The following is a 12,546-nucleotide window of genomic DNA, read 5'->3' as shown; positions in this document are numbered from 1 at the left end:
ATCTAGCCGTCGTCAAGAATTTACGCGCCTGCGCAAATCTAATAAAATAATATTAGATATTAAACAATTTTTGTCTGGTTTTTTTTTTATAAAAATTCAAATTTTTTTAAAAAAGTTTCTTCATTGTTATCGTATTTTCTATATACGATAATTAAATCTTTTTTTTTAATTACAAATATTTTTTTTTTACTCTGAAATTTTATTTTACATTTATTTAAAAAATATATGTTACATAATTTTTTGGTAGTTTATATATATAATTAAATTGAGAAATAATAAATACATAAATATAAATATATTTATAAATTTAAAAAAGTTGGAATGTGTGAATAAAATTTGATATTTAGTAATACTGTGATTAGTGAATGTTTTTTTTTTTTTTCTTTTTACTTAGACAACGTTAACTCAGATGGTAGTAGGTTCTCTGATATCTCTTTCTTTTTCTCACTCGAGTATCCTCTCTTTTCTCTGTTCACCAATTCTTTAGTCTCATTGAGTCAGTTGAAGTTGAGTCTGGTTGAGTCAGTCAGTTACGCGAGAACTGCTGTGGACGTAACATTATACTATAGTTTATTGTAAATAAAATAAGAAAGGAATAAAACAATGGCGTCTGCAAAGAGAAAGCAAGATGAGAAACATCTGAAAATACTTCGTGAATTAGTATCACAACCTGGAAATAAAGAATGTTTTGATTGTCGACAACGAGGACCAACTTATGTCAATATGACCATTGGTTCCTTTGTATGTACTTCATGTTCTGGTTTGCTGTAAGTATTTCCTTAAAGTCTAATTATTATTTCACTAATATCTCTATTCGTTCTAGGTACCTAGTCTATACATATGTATGTATAAATGTCGTTTTTTTATACTTAATATATAAAAAAAAATCAATTTTATTTTTTATTCTAAATGTTTTACTGGCGTATTTTATTTAGAATTTGTTTACTTGTAATTTAAAATTATTGGATACTTAAATATTAATAAAAAAAAAAATATTTAAATCTTTAGAAAAGTCAATTGACAGCTTATTTCATTGTTAAAGTATTTTGCAACACTCGTAAAGAAGGTCATATACGTCAGTTATTTGTAAGATCAACACAAGTTTCTTCATTCAATACAAATAAACAATTTCCATAAGTATTATTTTTTAAATTTTAAATTAATATTGTTTCCTTAAAGAATAAATGACAATTTAATATTTTTTAAAATGTATGATTCATATTTAAAATTTATCTTAGAAATCATATCGTTAAACAGAAATAGTAAACCGACTTTGTTAAATATCATGAATATATATGTGTATAAATATATCTGAGTCATTTGGTGTTTTGATAAAAATTTAACTTTCGAATACCGTCACTACACGACTTAGTCTTGTTAAATTATTAATAATGAATAATTTATTGAATATATTTTATTTTCAAATTAACTTTTTTTTTTCTACGTCTTGTGCATTTCACTATTTTATCGTGAAACCTTTTCACCCTTTGATAATGATGTGATAATAAATAAAAAAAAAATTATTAAAAATAAATAAATTTCTTAATAATTTTTATTTTTTAGTAATTTTTATTTCTACTATATAATTTTTAGACGAGGCTTAACACCACCACATAGAGTTAAATCTATTTCAATGGCAACATTTACTGTTGAAGAAATTGAATTTATAAAACAACGTGGTAATGAACATTGCAAAAGAATATGGCTGGGATTGGTTAATTCAAATACTCCAATAACAATTGATACTAAAGATGAACAAAAAATGAAAGATTTAATGTCTGCTAAATATGAACATAAAAGATATTATTTAGATCCATCGATGGCTAATGACAATTGTAATAATCAAAAAGTACAATCAACCTCTTCTGATAGTACACTACGATCAAATCAAACTAATATACCTAGAGTACCAAATGTTGGGACATTGCCAACATTGAATACACCTAATCAAAAGAAAAAAAATACTACAGAGACTATTCCAACATTTACTACTGATTTTGTTGCTGATTTTAGTCAAGTACCCGATCCTTTTGTATCTGCTGCACCAACATCACAATTTTCTGGGTCTATTCAACCACAAGCTTCTTTTGCTAACTTTGACAATAATCCAGCATTTGATTCTTCCAAGAGTAGGTTTTTTAAATTTATTTTATTAAAACTATTTCTACTATTATTAATATTTTTAATGTAGATTTATCAAATTCGTTTAATTCAATTGGAAAATCTGTGAGCAACTTCAACGGTGTCAATGCACCACCTCCAGAAGACCGATACGCTGCGCTTAAAGATTTAGATTCATTGATGAAAAAAACCCAATTAAAAGAAGAACCGCCTGTTAATGTGTCATCTGCGTGGATTACAAATAACTCAAACAGTAAGTAATATATATATATATATATATATATATATATATATATATATATATATATATATATATATATATATACATATATACCATTGAAAATAAATAAATTGAGATAAAGATTTAATATTTTATATTAAAATAATTATTCTCACTGTAGCTTCTAACTCACTTTGGACAAACAATGATCAAACAAAGCACATCATTTCAAATCCATTCACGGGAAATGATTTGTGGAAACCATCATTTCATGTGATCAATAATAATAATAATAATAATAATAATAACAACAATAATAATAGTAATAATAACAATCATACGCAAGCTATGGACAATACTTTTTATAACTCTGCAAATCCATTTAACTCAACATTATATTCAGCAACTAATGGTAAATTTTTTAGTATCTATAAATTAAAAATATTTATGAGTAATTAAAAAATGAATTTAATTAGCCTTAGAATCCGTTACTTAAATATGTATAATTTAATTAACAGGATTTGGTACTCAAAATAATACGGATGTACTTGCATCTAGTCAACTGATGACTCCACTCTCCGGAAAAGTGTGGCATCCGACTGTGCCACCTTATCAGGCAAACCCTTTTATGGTGAGTAATGTATACATGTGATGCTGATAAAAAAAAACGTAAGCATACATGTAGACAGACAAAATTATAAATAACTTTGTTATTTTAATACTCATGGCATTAAAATTATTATCTTTTCCTTTTTTTTTTTCTTACAGGTTGGTACAGGTGTAGGAAATTTAACGAGAAGTTCGAACAATCCCTTTTTATGATTAAACTTTACGTTATTGAGCTGACAAACTTTAAAACATAACGCTAAATACGTATATGTGTAGTGTAGGTGAATTCCATTACATGATTTTATAATTATATGGCATTTAGTGCCATTAATTTTTATTCCTATATATTTATAGATATATATATATTTTTTTTTAATTTTTTTTTTTCCATTTTTATTTATTTAAGCACTTTTTCTTCCATGACTGTCATTCTTTTATTCATACTATAACTAAAATATGATTTATTTATGTATAAAATGATACACGTTAAATAAAGATTAATATTTGTTACCAATTTAAAATTTATTTCTTTATATTGTATGTTTTTTTTTTTTTTAGTTTAATTTTAAATGATAAATAAAAAAAAATGATAAAATAAAAGTTATTTATAAGATGATAATGACTCACACTTAAATATGATTTATTTACTTAAAAACTTTCTAATAAATACAAAATCACAAATGAACACTTAGTCTTTGTTTTTCTCTTTAATCAATTACCAAAAATCGCTTACTACGGTACCATAGTATCAGCTTGGATAATAATTGTTACACTTGCAGGCTATGTTATTTTTTTTTTAATAATATATTAATAATGATAACATGATCAGTCGTGTCACTGTATTACAATTACATTGATTTATATAAAAATGAGAGATTAAAGAAGCCTTCGTGCTAACTATAAATAGATATCACGTTGCTGCCGTAGCTTAAATTTTATTTTCGTATATAAATTTATTAAAAATTTTTTACGAACATTATTTATTTATTTTATTTCATTTATTTGTTTTGCTAAAAAGTTGGAAGCTCCAACAAGATCATTGCATTATTACTTACTTATAATAATAAATTAATTAATTAGCATTAATTTTTAAAAATAATAAAAACACTAATATATAAGATTTTACCAATCATGTTAATTGTTATGTATAAACATACGAGTTATTGATATTACTAGGCATGGCGGGTAATCTGCATTGACAATCCTTCAAAGAACGCTAATGCGACTTATCATTTATTATTATTTGTTGTTTTTTTTTTCTTTTTTTTTTTATTATCTAGCAACCATTGCTATTGGAATTACCTTTTGGCAGGGGACGCACCAGGTACAATTTTTCCCCCTGCTTATTGGTATAAATTGGCGCTCGTTGATAATGATCAACCAATTGATCAAGTGTGTGGAATTTTCTTTGGCCAATACAATAAAGTGCGCCTTCGACGTGTACCCTAAAATGTTTATTTCGTCCTGGTGCTTTTAACGATACTGAATAATCGCCCATCTAAAAAAAAAAAATATAATGATAAGTATATTTATTGATGATAAAAATAATTAATATAAAGGTAAATAAATTTACGTTTGTTTCACTGTCTCTTATAAGAAAGTCACCGTCATGACCGTGTTGATTAAGAAGAGTGTCACATTGAGAACGTGTTATGCTGCCATAGTACCAGGGTTTACCAACAAGATGCGGTCGATCTCCAGGATCAGGCCTTCGTTCAAGTGAATCTCCAGTGCTAATTTCACTTGTCGTCATACCACGATCACGATATGGTTGAGTTAAATATTCACTTAGCTCTTGTAAATAATTTCGTGGTACAAGACCAATTTGTCCTTGGCCATTTCTCGCCTTGTACCATTCAGGATCTGCTGGAGGACGATCAAGAATTTCTAGTCGGTCTCCTTTTTCAAATGAAAGCTCTTGATCGTTATTTGAGGAAAAAGAGTAGAGAGCAACAACAATGTCGAGAACATTCTCGGCCATGGCGTACGTGTGCAGCGTGTCATCAGCGTCACCCTCTTCTTGAGTATAGTTGGAGGGAAACCAGCCCGCCTGAGTGCCACTCTGGCCTCTCCACCAGCCATCGTTGCTCTTCTCAAGTATGAGGATTCGCGTGCCCTTGACCAGCGACAACTCATCCGCCTGTTGTGCTTGATAGTTATATTTAACAACCGCTGTACCTATTGCTTCACTAGGATCTGCTGGTAATCTTCGTGCCATTATTGGGGATTCAACAGCACGTGAAGGTGAATTACCGGACGGTAAAGTTTTTGAACCAGAACCTTTTTTGACCTTCTTCTTTATACTGTCAAATAGGGACGGTTTTTCTTTTTTCACATAATTACTCGGCACGTAACCGGCTTGTCCACGTGCACTCTGTACTCTCCACCAGTGTTTAGAATCATCCAACAAAAGATAACGTTCATTTTTACGTAAATCCAATTCTTGTGCTCCTTGAGCTCCGTAATCGTATTTTGCGACAACGTAGCACACGTCGTCTTGATTTGTCTTGCCTAAAGATTTCAAATTATTCATTATTTACACTTACTAAATACTTTTACTTTATTTAAATAAATAAATATCATGCTTCCTATTTTCAATTTCTATTATTACTGACAAAAAAAATCATAATATGAATACTAATCATTACTTTAAATTAATAAAATAAATTGATAGATAAGAAAACATAAAATAAAGCAATATACAATAAGAGCAAAGCAAATAAAAAAAAATGAAACGTACCATGCTTCATGGCTGCCATGTGCAAATGTAAATATGTTTATGTCCGAGACCGTCAAAAGCGACTGCTATTCACGTACTACTCGTATCAATCGCAAATCTGCTTGTTTCGTCGGCATGAGTAGTGCAGTAAACATTTATTCTTTAATTTTTTTTTATTTTTTTATTATTATATTGTTCTTTTATATACATCTATAATATATTATTTAAATATTTTATTTGTAATATTATTATATTTATTATTATTATTATTATTATTGCATGATTTTTATGATTTAATATTTTTATTATTGATGTATTTACTGCTTATTGATGATTTGAATCAGGATCCATTTGCAAGAGCAGCCCAAACAAGTGTATTACCAATACTTATGAAAAAGAAAATAAAATAACAAAATGTTATTATAATTTATTTGAATTTTCATTTGTTTAAAAAAATATATATAAATATTATTATTATATTTATCTATAGTAATTAAAATATGACAAACGGATAACTAATGAAGTTAATGAGTTTTTAATTATGAAATACCATCAATTATGATTGATATTAATGTGTAAATCATATATTTATTCAGTGGTAACTTTTATAAACTATATCTTTGTTTTCTATATACATTTAAAAGCATATAATTTTTATATTAAAAAAAAAAGTAAATACACAAAAATAATTTTGGTCATACATGCAATAAATATAAATTATAACATGCAGTAGAAAATCAAAATATGATTCACATTAATTAAATGATTGTCTAGTGAGTCATTAAAAATAAATGAGTATATAATTACATATATATTTTGTCTTTTTTTTTTGTTGTTATTACTATACTTCTACAACAATCACAACATATAGTAACAATTTTTTAAGCGATTACAAACATTCTTTTCGAAATAATTTTCATATTTTGTAGATATTTTTATAAAAAAATATATTTATATGTATAAAAAATTAAAATGACAATAATTCAAAAAAATAATTATTGATGAATAAATACAGTGCAGATAAAATAAAAAATAAATTTTTGGGAGCATGAATAATTAACCAATGTGACAGCAAAATGATCTAAGATACTGAATGCTGAATGTACTTGTCAAATGTTCTGATGCATATACTATGGTAATTATTAACAAATATAATAATAGTTGTAGTAAATATATAATATAATGAATGATAAAATATCTTACCAATTTTTAAGCTCGACATATTCCTGCATATAAGCTTTGTTGAGTGAATATTAGGTGGACAAGGCTTGTTTTCCCCCACCTCGTGAAACGACAGCAGCAGCCATCAAGCGAAACTCTAGAATACGGGGGGAATGGGAATCGACTTTCGTTATGGGAATTAACTACAAGGGGAATAAAACAGACAACTGTAGAATTAGGGAAAAATTTATAAATACTTAAAATAATAAAAAAAGAAAGACGTCAATAAATATTTTTTAACACAAACGTCAATCACAGATTATATTAATTGTCAGTATTCAAATTAATATAAATTTTCCTCGTGGTCGGCACTTAAACTTGAATATATACATGAGTTGACTTTCACCTTAAAAATTATAGACGTAGTTACTATTTTTAAATAATAATTGTATTGTTAATTTTTTGTTTTAAATAAATTTAATTTGCACAATAGTTAGGTTTAAATATTATAAATAAAAATATAAAATAAATAAATAATAATATGTTGAATAATAAATGATAGTGTTTTTAAATCTATTTAAAAGTTTAACGACCCCTCCCACGAAGCTGTAAGACCCACCCTTGTTAAAAACCAAGATCAAACAGTGATCCCCAAACGAGAACCATGAGAACAACCAGTATGGTCCTGCGCTAACATTTAGGCGCCTCTACTTCAACTTATACTCGCTTTTACTAGTTTTACTGCTATTTCTCCACCAACAATTTATGCTTTTCCTCTATCTATCTTTCTCTTTCTTTTTATACAGCTTCGTTTTCATAGAATTATATTTTAATAAAATAAACCAATCACAGTTAATCTGGGTAAAATAAAATCTACAATAAAACATGATCCTGAAGTTAGCTGACGTCTAATAATTTTTGAATTTTTTTTTAAAACTATAAATTATAAAAAAGAAATATTTTTAAAAATTGTACTTACAATTTTGTAAGTTTTCTATATGTGCATATTTTTAGTTTTTCTTTTTCATGTAGTCAATTTATTGAAAATAAAATTTAAAAATTTTAAATTGGTCTGATGTCTGCTACATTCACACTCGTAGTAAAACACTAGAATGGTTTGTATTCAAATTCAATTTTATTTTATGAAAACAAAATTTTGAAATTTGTTATAAAATAATTTTTATCAACGTACGTACCAGCTGTTACAAAATTAAATAATTAATTATTAATTTAAAAATATATACCAAGAATGAGTGTGAATGTAGCAGACATCAGACAAATTAAAAATTATTAATAATGTAGTAAATAATTAATGAAATAAAATTTTTAAAAAATTTAAAAATTAATAAGTGCATTTTTTATAAATATCATTTTTTAAAATTTTCACTCTATTTATTAATAATTTCAAATTCGTCTCATGTCTGCTACATTCACACTCGTACCAATGAATATTTAAAAGTGGCGCGTATTTTTTAAAATGGCAGACGATAATTTATCGATGACATTTTGATAATTTTTAAAAAAAATTTATTTAATAAATCTATAAAACGTATAATTTAATAATTAATTAAATTAAATAATATATATTTTAATTAATAAATAAAGTTACGCTAATAATTGAATTTAATATATGATAAAAATATAATAATTTTATTTTGATTTTCGTAGTAATAAAGGTGTTGTGTCGACCAACATCGTGGCTGATGTATTGTGAATGGAATGGGAGCTGTTGAGAAAGTATAAAAGAGCACGAGCGACACGATAGCAGCTTGGCTTACAGAGGGTTTTTTTTTTTTTAATAAAATTGTTAAGGATTATTGGTATTGTTTTTAATCTTAACGATTGACAATACTAATTATCTGACAATGGCCCTTAGCCAAACCAGTGTGGTGAGTAATGAAATAATTATGTCGATGAATAAAATTTAATATTTTTAAAATGATGTTTCATCACGTTTAGTTGAAATACATACCATCCTATTTGTGTTTAAATAATTAAACATTACAAATTCATTTTATTATTTTTACTTATCAGTTTATTTATTTTTACTCATTTTTTATTCATATATTTTATTATGTTATTGTTTATATTTATAATTAGTTTACTGTATGCATCTGTTAAATAATTTATTAAAATAATCCGGTGTTATGGCAATGATTAAAAATTAATTTATTTGTATTGTGATTCCGCTGGATATAAAAAATATATCTGGTTTGTATTATTGATACGATAATTAATCATAATAAAATAGTTAACTTATAGTTTTTCATTTAAATATAATTATTAATAATTTATACTTGGTATTTAATTACAAGTTTTTATATATTAATTAATATTTTATTAATTACAGTTAAAACTTTATAATACTGTGATTGATGATGTAATAAATGGTGTGAAAGATTCATTATGTACTGAGGAAGGCGTAGATGAAGGTGTACTAGAAGAACTTAGACAAATATGGGAGTCAAAATTGATTCAAAGTAAAGCTGTTGAAATAAATTCTGATCCACCAGAACCACAACCACCTCAGATAACAATACTTAAAAATAATGCTGCAAATAAAGGTGTTACTTCCAGCAATGGTAAATTTATTTTTCTTTATTTATAAAGCATTTCTGTAATTAACAGTATCATATAAAATTTTAATTAGATTATTTAATACGCAAGATAGATGCTTACAAAATAAAAAGTTTAACTTTTTATTAATATTATTAAATAAATCATATGTTGACTTTTTGAATTTCTCCCATCTTCTTCCAAAGAATTATATTTCAACAGAGTAGTTGTTGACTGCATCAAGAAGCCTTAACTATGGGCTTTTTTAATAAATAGCTTTCTCGTAGTGGGTATGTGGACTAGACGGCTATTCCTTAAGCCAAATTTCGGGACATTCAGTTCTATTTGTCTTAATAAGTCCGGAGATACAAAATAATTATTTATAATTTTAAAGAAACAAAACTGATAATACGAATGCCGCGTTTGTAATCTTCATATATTAAGTGAAGTGTATTGATCTATCACATTTGTTTCAACCTCATACTTCTTGAGTAGATATACAGTAAATTTTATAAACACACTGAATAACCTCGTCTATTTATTTGATACTGCTTTATTGGTTATTAATTTTTATTTATTTAATTACATTATTATTTTAGCTGCAAATGTTGGTAATCATTTTGCTCAGCAACAAATGCAAGCAGTATCAACTACAACTCAATCGCAATCTCACGTTCAGCAACAGACACCACAGCAATTGATTCAAACTCAATCTCAGTCACAATCACAACCAGCAAGAGTTGCTAATCAACAAACAACAAATTTACCAGTTCAGCAACATGCAACAATGCCAGTACAAGTTGTCACTACACCAGCATTATTTGAACGACAAGTTCCTATTCAAATAACTTTACCTGGTAATGCCAGTACTGGTGATGGAAAACCAAAAATTTTGACTATTCATGTTCCTGCATCTGCTATTCAAAGTAATTATTTTAATTAAATAACTAGATTAATTAAGAAATTATTTATTTATTTATAAATACTCATTACAGGTAATCAATTACATACTATTTTAACGGGACCTGTGATAACTGCAGCTATGGGATTCCCGGAAAGTGTTGCGTCAAAATTACTTCAACAGCATGTTGATAAAACTTTACAAGCTCAAGCAACTTTACCTATTGAAATAAATCAAGTAATCACACAGGCAAATAATGTTCAACAGCAATTACCTGTACAGAACCAGGTGTGTGTTGAGTAATTATTAGGGTGGTCGTTGAAAATTAAATCCTCTCAGGCGCCCCAAAAAAAAAGCTTCTTTTTAGTGAAAAAATACGTGGGAAATTTGATTTTTTCTTTTCAAATAAAAAGAATACGTGCTGCAGTATGATCAAAGTTCATTTTTCGATACAATCGCGATTTTTTTTAAATATCTCATAAAATATGTAGATTAAAGGAAAAACTCATAGGAACAATTTTGTAGGAAATCAAATTCTTAACAAAAAAGGTCATGTTCATTTTTGTTGTAAATTTTGTATTTATGAAGATGTTTAAAAAAAACTTTTAGGTTTTATCAATTGAGCATTTAAAGAATTACGAATGTTAAAAACGTTTTTTCTTACATATAGACAACTCGTAACATATCAATCATTAATTCTTGTTGTAGTTTCTATCTACTTAGAAAAATGTTATTTTCAAAATTTGTAATCCTTAAAACGCTCAATTCATAAGATCTAAAAAAGTTTTTTTTAAAATATCTTCATAAATACACATTTTATAAAAAAAATGAATATGACCTTTGTTGTCAAGAATTTAATTTCCTACAAAATTGTTCCTATGATTTTTTCCTTTAATCTGCATATTTCATGAGATATTTATAAAAAACCGCGATTGTATTGAAAAATAAACTTTGATCGTCCTACGGCACGTGTTCTTTTTACTTAAAAAAAAAAAAAAACTAAAGTTCCCACTTTTTTTTCACTAAAAAGCTTTTTTTGGGGGTACCTGAGAGAATTTAATTTTTAACGACCACCCTAGTAATTATTTACAATAATTTAATTAAAAAACGCAACATTAATATTTTTAAATAATTATTTTAGGCACAAGGTAACATAGCTCAACTTGATGGTCCACATGGAGATACTTCTGATGATGAAGACGATGAAGATGAGGAAGAAGAAAATGATGATGACGATGATGATATTGAAAAAGATGACGATGAACAGGATGATGCAGGAGCTCGAGAAGAGGTTTTTTAACAATCAATCTTATTAGTCATTCTTTAAAATTATTGTAAGACTAATTTAAAATTTTTATTTTACTAAGGAACCACTTAATTCTGAGGACGATGTTACAGACGATGATCCAACTGATTTATTTGACACCGATAATGTTGTTGTATGCCAATACGATAAGGTTTGCATACTATTAAATATTTTTTATCAATATGACAAGTAATTTAAAATTTTTATTTACTTTTAGATAACGAGAAGTCGAAACAAATGGAAATTTTATTTAAAAGACGGGATAATGAATTTAAGTGGTAAAGACTATGTATTTCAAAAAGCAAACGGTGATGCTGAATGGTGAGCCAATTTATTGGCTTTTAATTATATCAGATTATGATTGTTTTTTTTTCCATTGTAATTAAAATTTTATGGAAAATTTTGAATATATTCATAACTTATTATTTAGTCAACCGATTACTAATTAAATGTGCAAAATGAATAAAATTTTGATTATGAAAACAAATTAAAAACAATAAATAAATAAACTCATTGACACTAAAGTAAATTTAGTTAGTATAATTAACAAAGTGTGAATAAAGTAGTCAAGTGCACTGGTGATGGAATTTAGTGTGTCAAATTTTGTTATTTACTTAAGGTTGAATAATTAATTATAAAATAATATATTGATTTCTCCTAATATTTCTCATCTTATTTTTTAATTATTTTCAAAAATAATAATTAATTGAAATTAAAGATTTACAAATTTTTGAAGAAAGCTCGCTTTATACTGTATTGACTTTAATTTTCTTATTTGTGTAATTTATGTATACCTCGAAAAATAGCCCATGAATGAGTGATAATCATAGGAAATAAGATTAATTGAAACAACTATATTTTTTTTTTATCATTACTGATAAACTATTTGCTAAGGAAATATTTTTTTTTCCGCAGTATACATTAAAATCTTCCGTCAAATTACTGTTTAAAAA

The 12,546-nt window shown here is 26.3% G+C and overlaps 3 protein-coding genes across 5 annotated transcripts; 2 read left to right on the top strand and 1 right to left on the bottom strand.

Annotated features, from left to right (window-relative positions):
• The first annotated feature begins 384 nt into the window (after window positions 1-384).
• On the top strand, window positions 385-3,458 carry LOC103571430 (arf-GAP domain and FG repeat-containing protein 1). The gene is made up of 6 exons (XM_008549593.3): window positions 385-767; window positions 1,594-2,129; window positions 2,192-2,374; window positions 2,523-2,753; window positions 2,860-2,972; window positions 3,110-3,458. Exons 1-6 carry the CDS (start codon window positions 604-606, stop codon window positions 3,161-3,163), a joined length of 1,281 nt encoding a protein of 426 aa, XP_008547815.1. The 5' UTR covers window positions 385-603; the 3' UTR covers window positions 3,164-3,458.
• Window positions 3,459-3,569: 111 nt separating this feature from the next.
• LOC103571431 (cytoplasmic protein NCK1) lies at window positions 3,570-6,964 on the bottom strand. Of its 3 annotated transcripts, XM_014442634.2 has the most exons (5): window positions 6,873-6,964; window positions 5,991-6,055; window positions 5,691-5,879; window positions 4,524-5,461; window positions 3,570-4,448 (listed from the first exon to the last, which is right to left on the bottom strand). In XM_014442634.2, exons 3-5 carry the CDS (start codon window positions 5,707-5,709, stop codon window positions 4,227-4,229), a joined length of 1,179 nt encoding a protein of 392 aa, XP_014298120.1. In that variant the 5' UTR covers window positions 5,710-5,879; window positions 5,991-6,055; window positions 6,873-6,964; the 3' UTR covers window positions 3,570-4,226. The 3 variants fall into 3 exon arrangements, with proteins under 3 accessions (XP_014298120.1, XP_053596321.1, XP_008547819.1); XM_053740346.1 differs by having other exon boundaries at window positions 5,691-6,055; XM_008549597.3 differs by lacking the exons at window positions 5,691-5,879; window positions 5,991-6,055 and having other exon boundaries at window positions 6,873-6,955.
• A 1,579-nt stretch (window positions 6,965-8,543) lies between these two features.
• Window positions 8,544-12,333, top strand: LOC103571432 (transcription initiation factor IIA subunit 1). Its single transcript, XM_008549598.2, has 7 exons — window positions 8,544-8,719; window positions 9,181-9,412; window positions 9,986-10,312; window positions 10,382-10,575; window positions 11,429-11,578; window positions 11,655-11,744; window positions 11,811-12,333. Exons 1-7 carry the CDS (start codon window positions 8,696-8,698, stop codon window positions 11,916-11,918), a joined length of 1,125 nt encoding a protein of 374 aa, XP_008547820.1. The 5' UTR covers window positions 8,544-8,695; the 3' UTR covers window positions 11,919-12,333.
• Window positions 12,334-12,546: the final 213 nt, after the last annotated feature.

Source organism: Microplitis demolitor, chromosome 7 (genome assembly GCF_026212275.2).
Source record: "Microplitis demolitor isolate Queensland-Clemson2020A chromosome 7, iyMicDemo2.1a, whole genome shotgun sequence".
Lineage (NCBI taxonomy): Eukaryota > Metazoa > Arthropoda > Insecta > Hymenoptera > Braconidae > Microplitis > Microplitis demolitor.
This window is presented reverse-complemented; position numbering and strand designations above follow the sequence as displayed.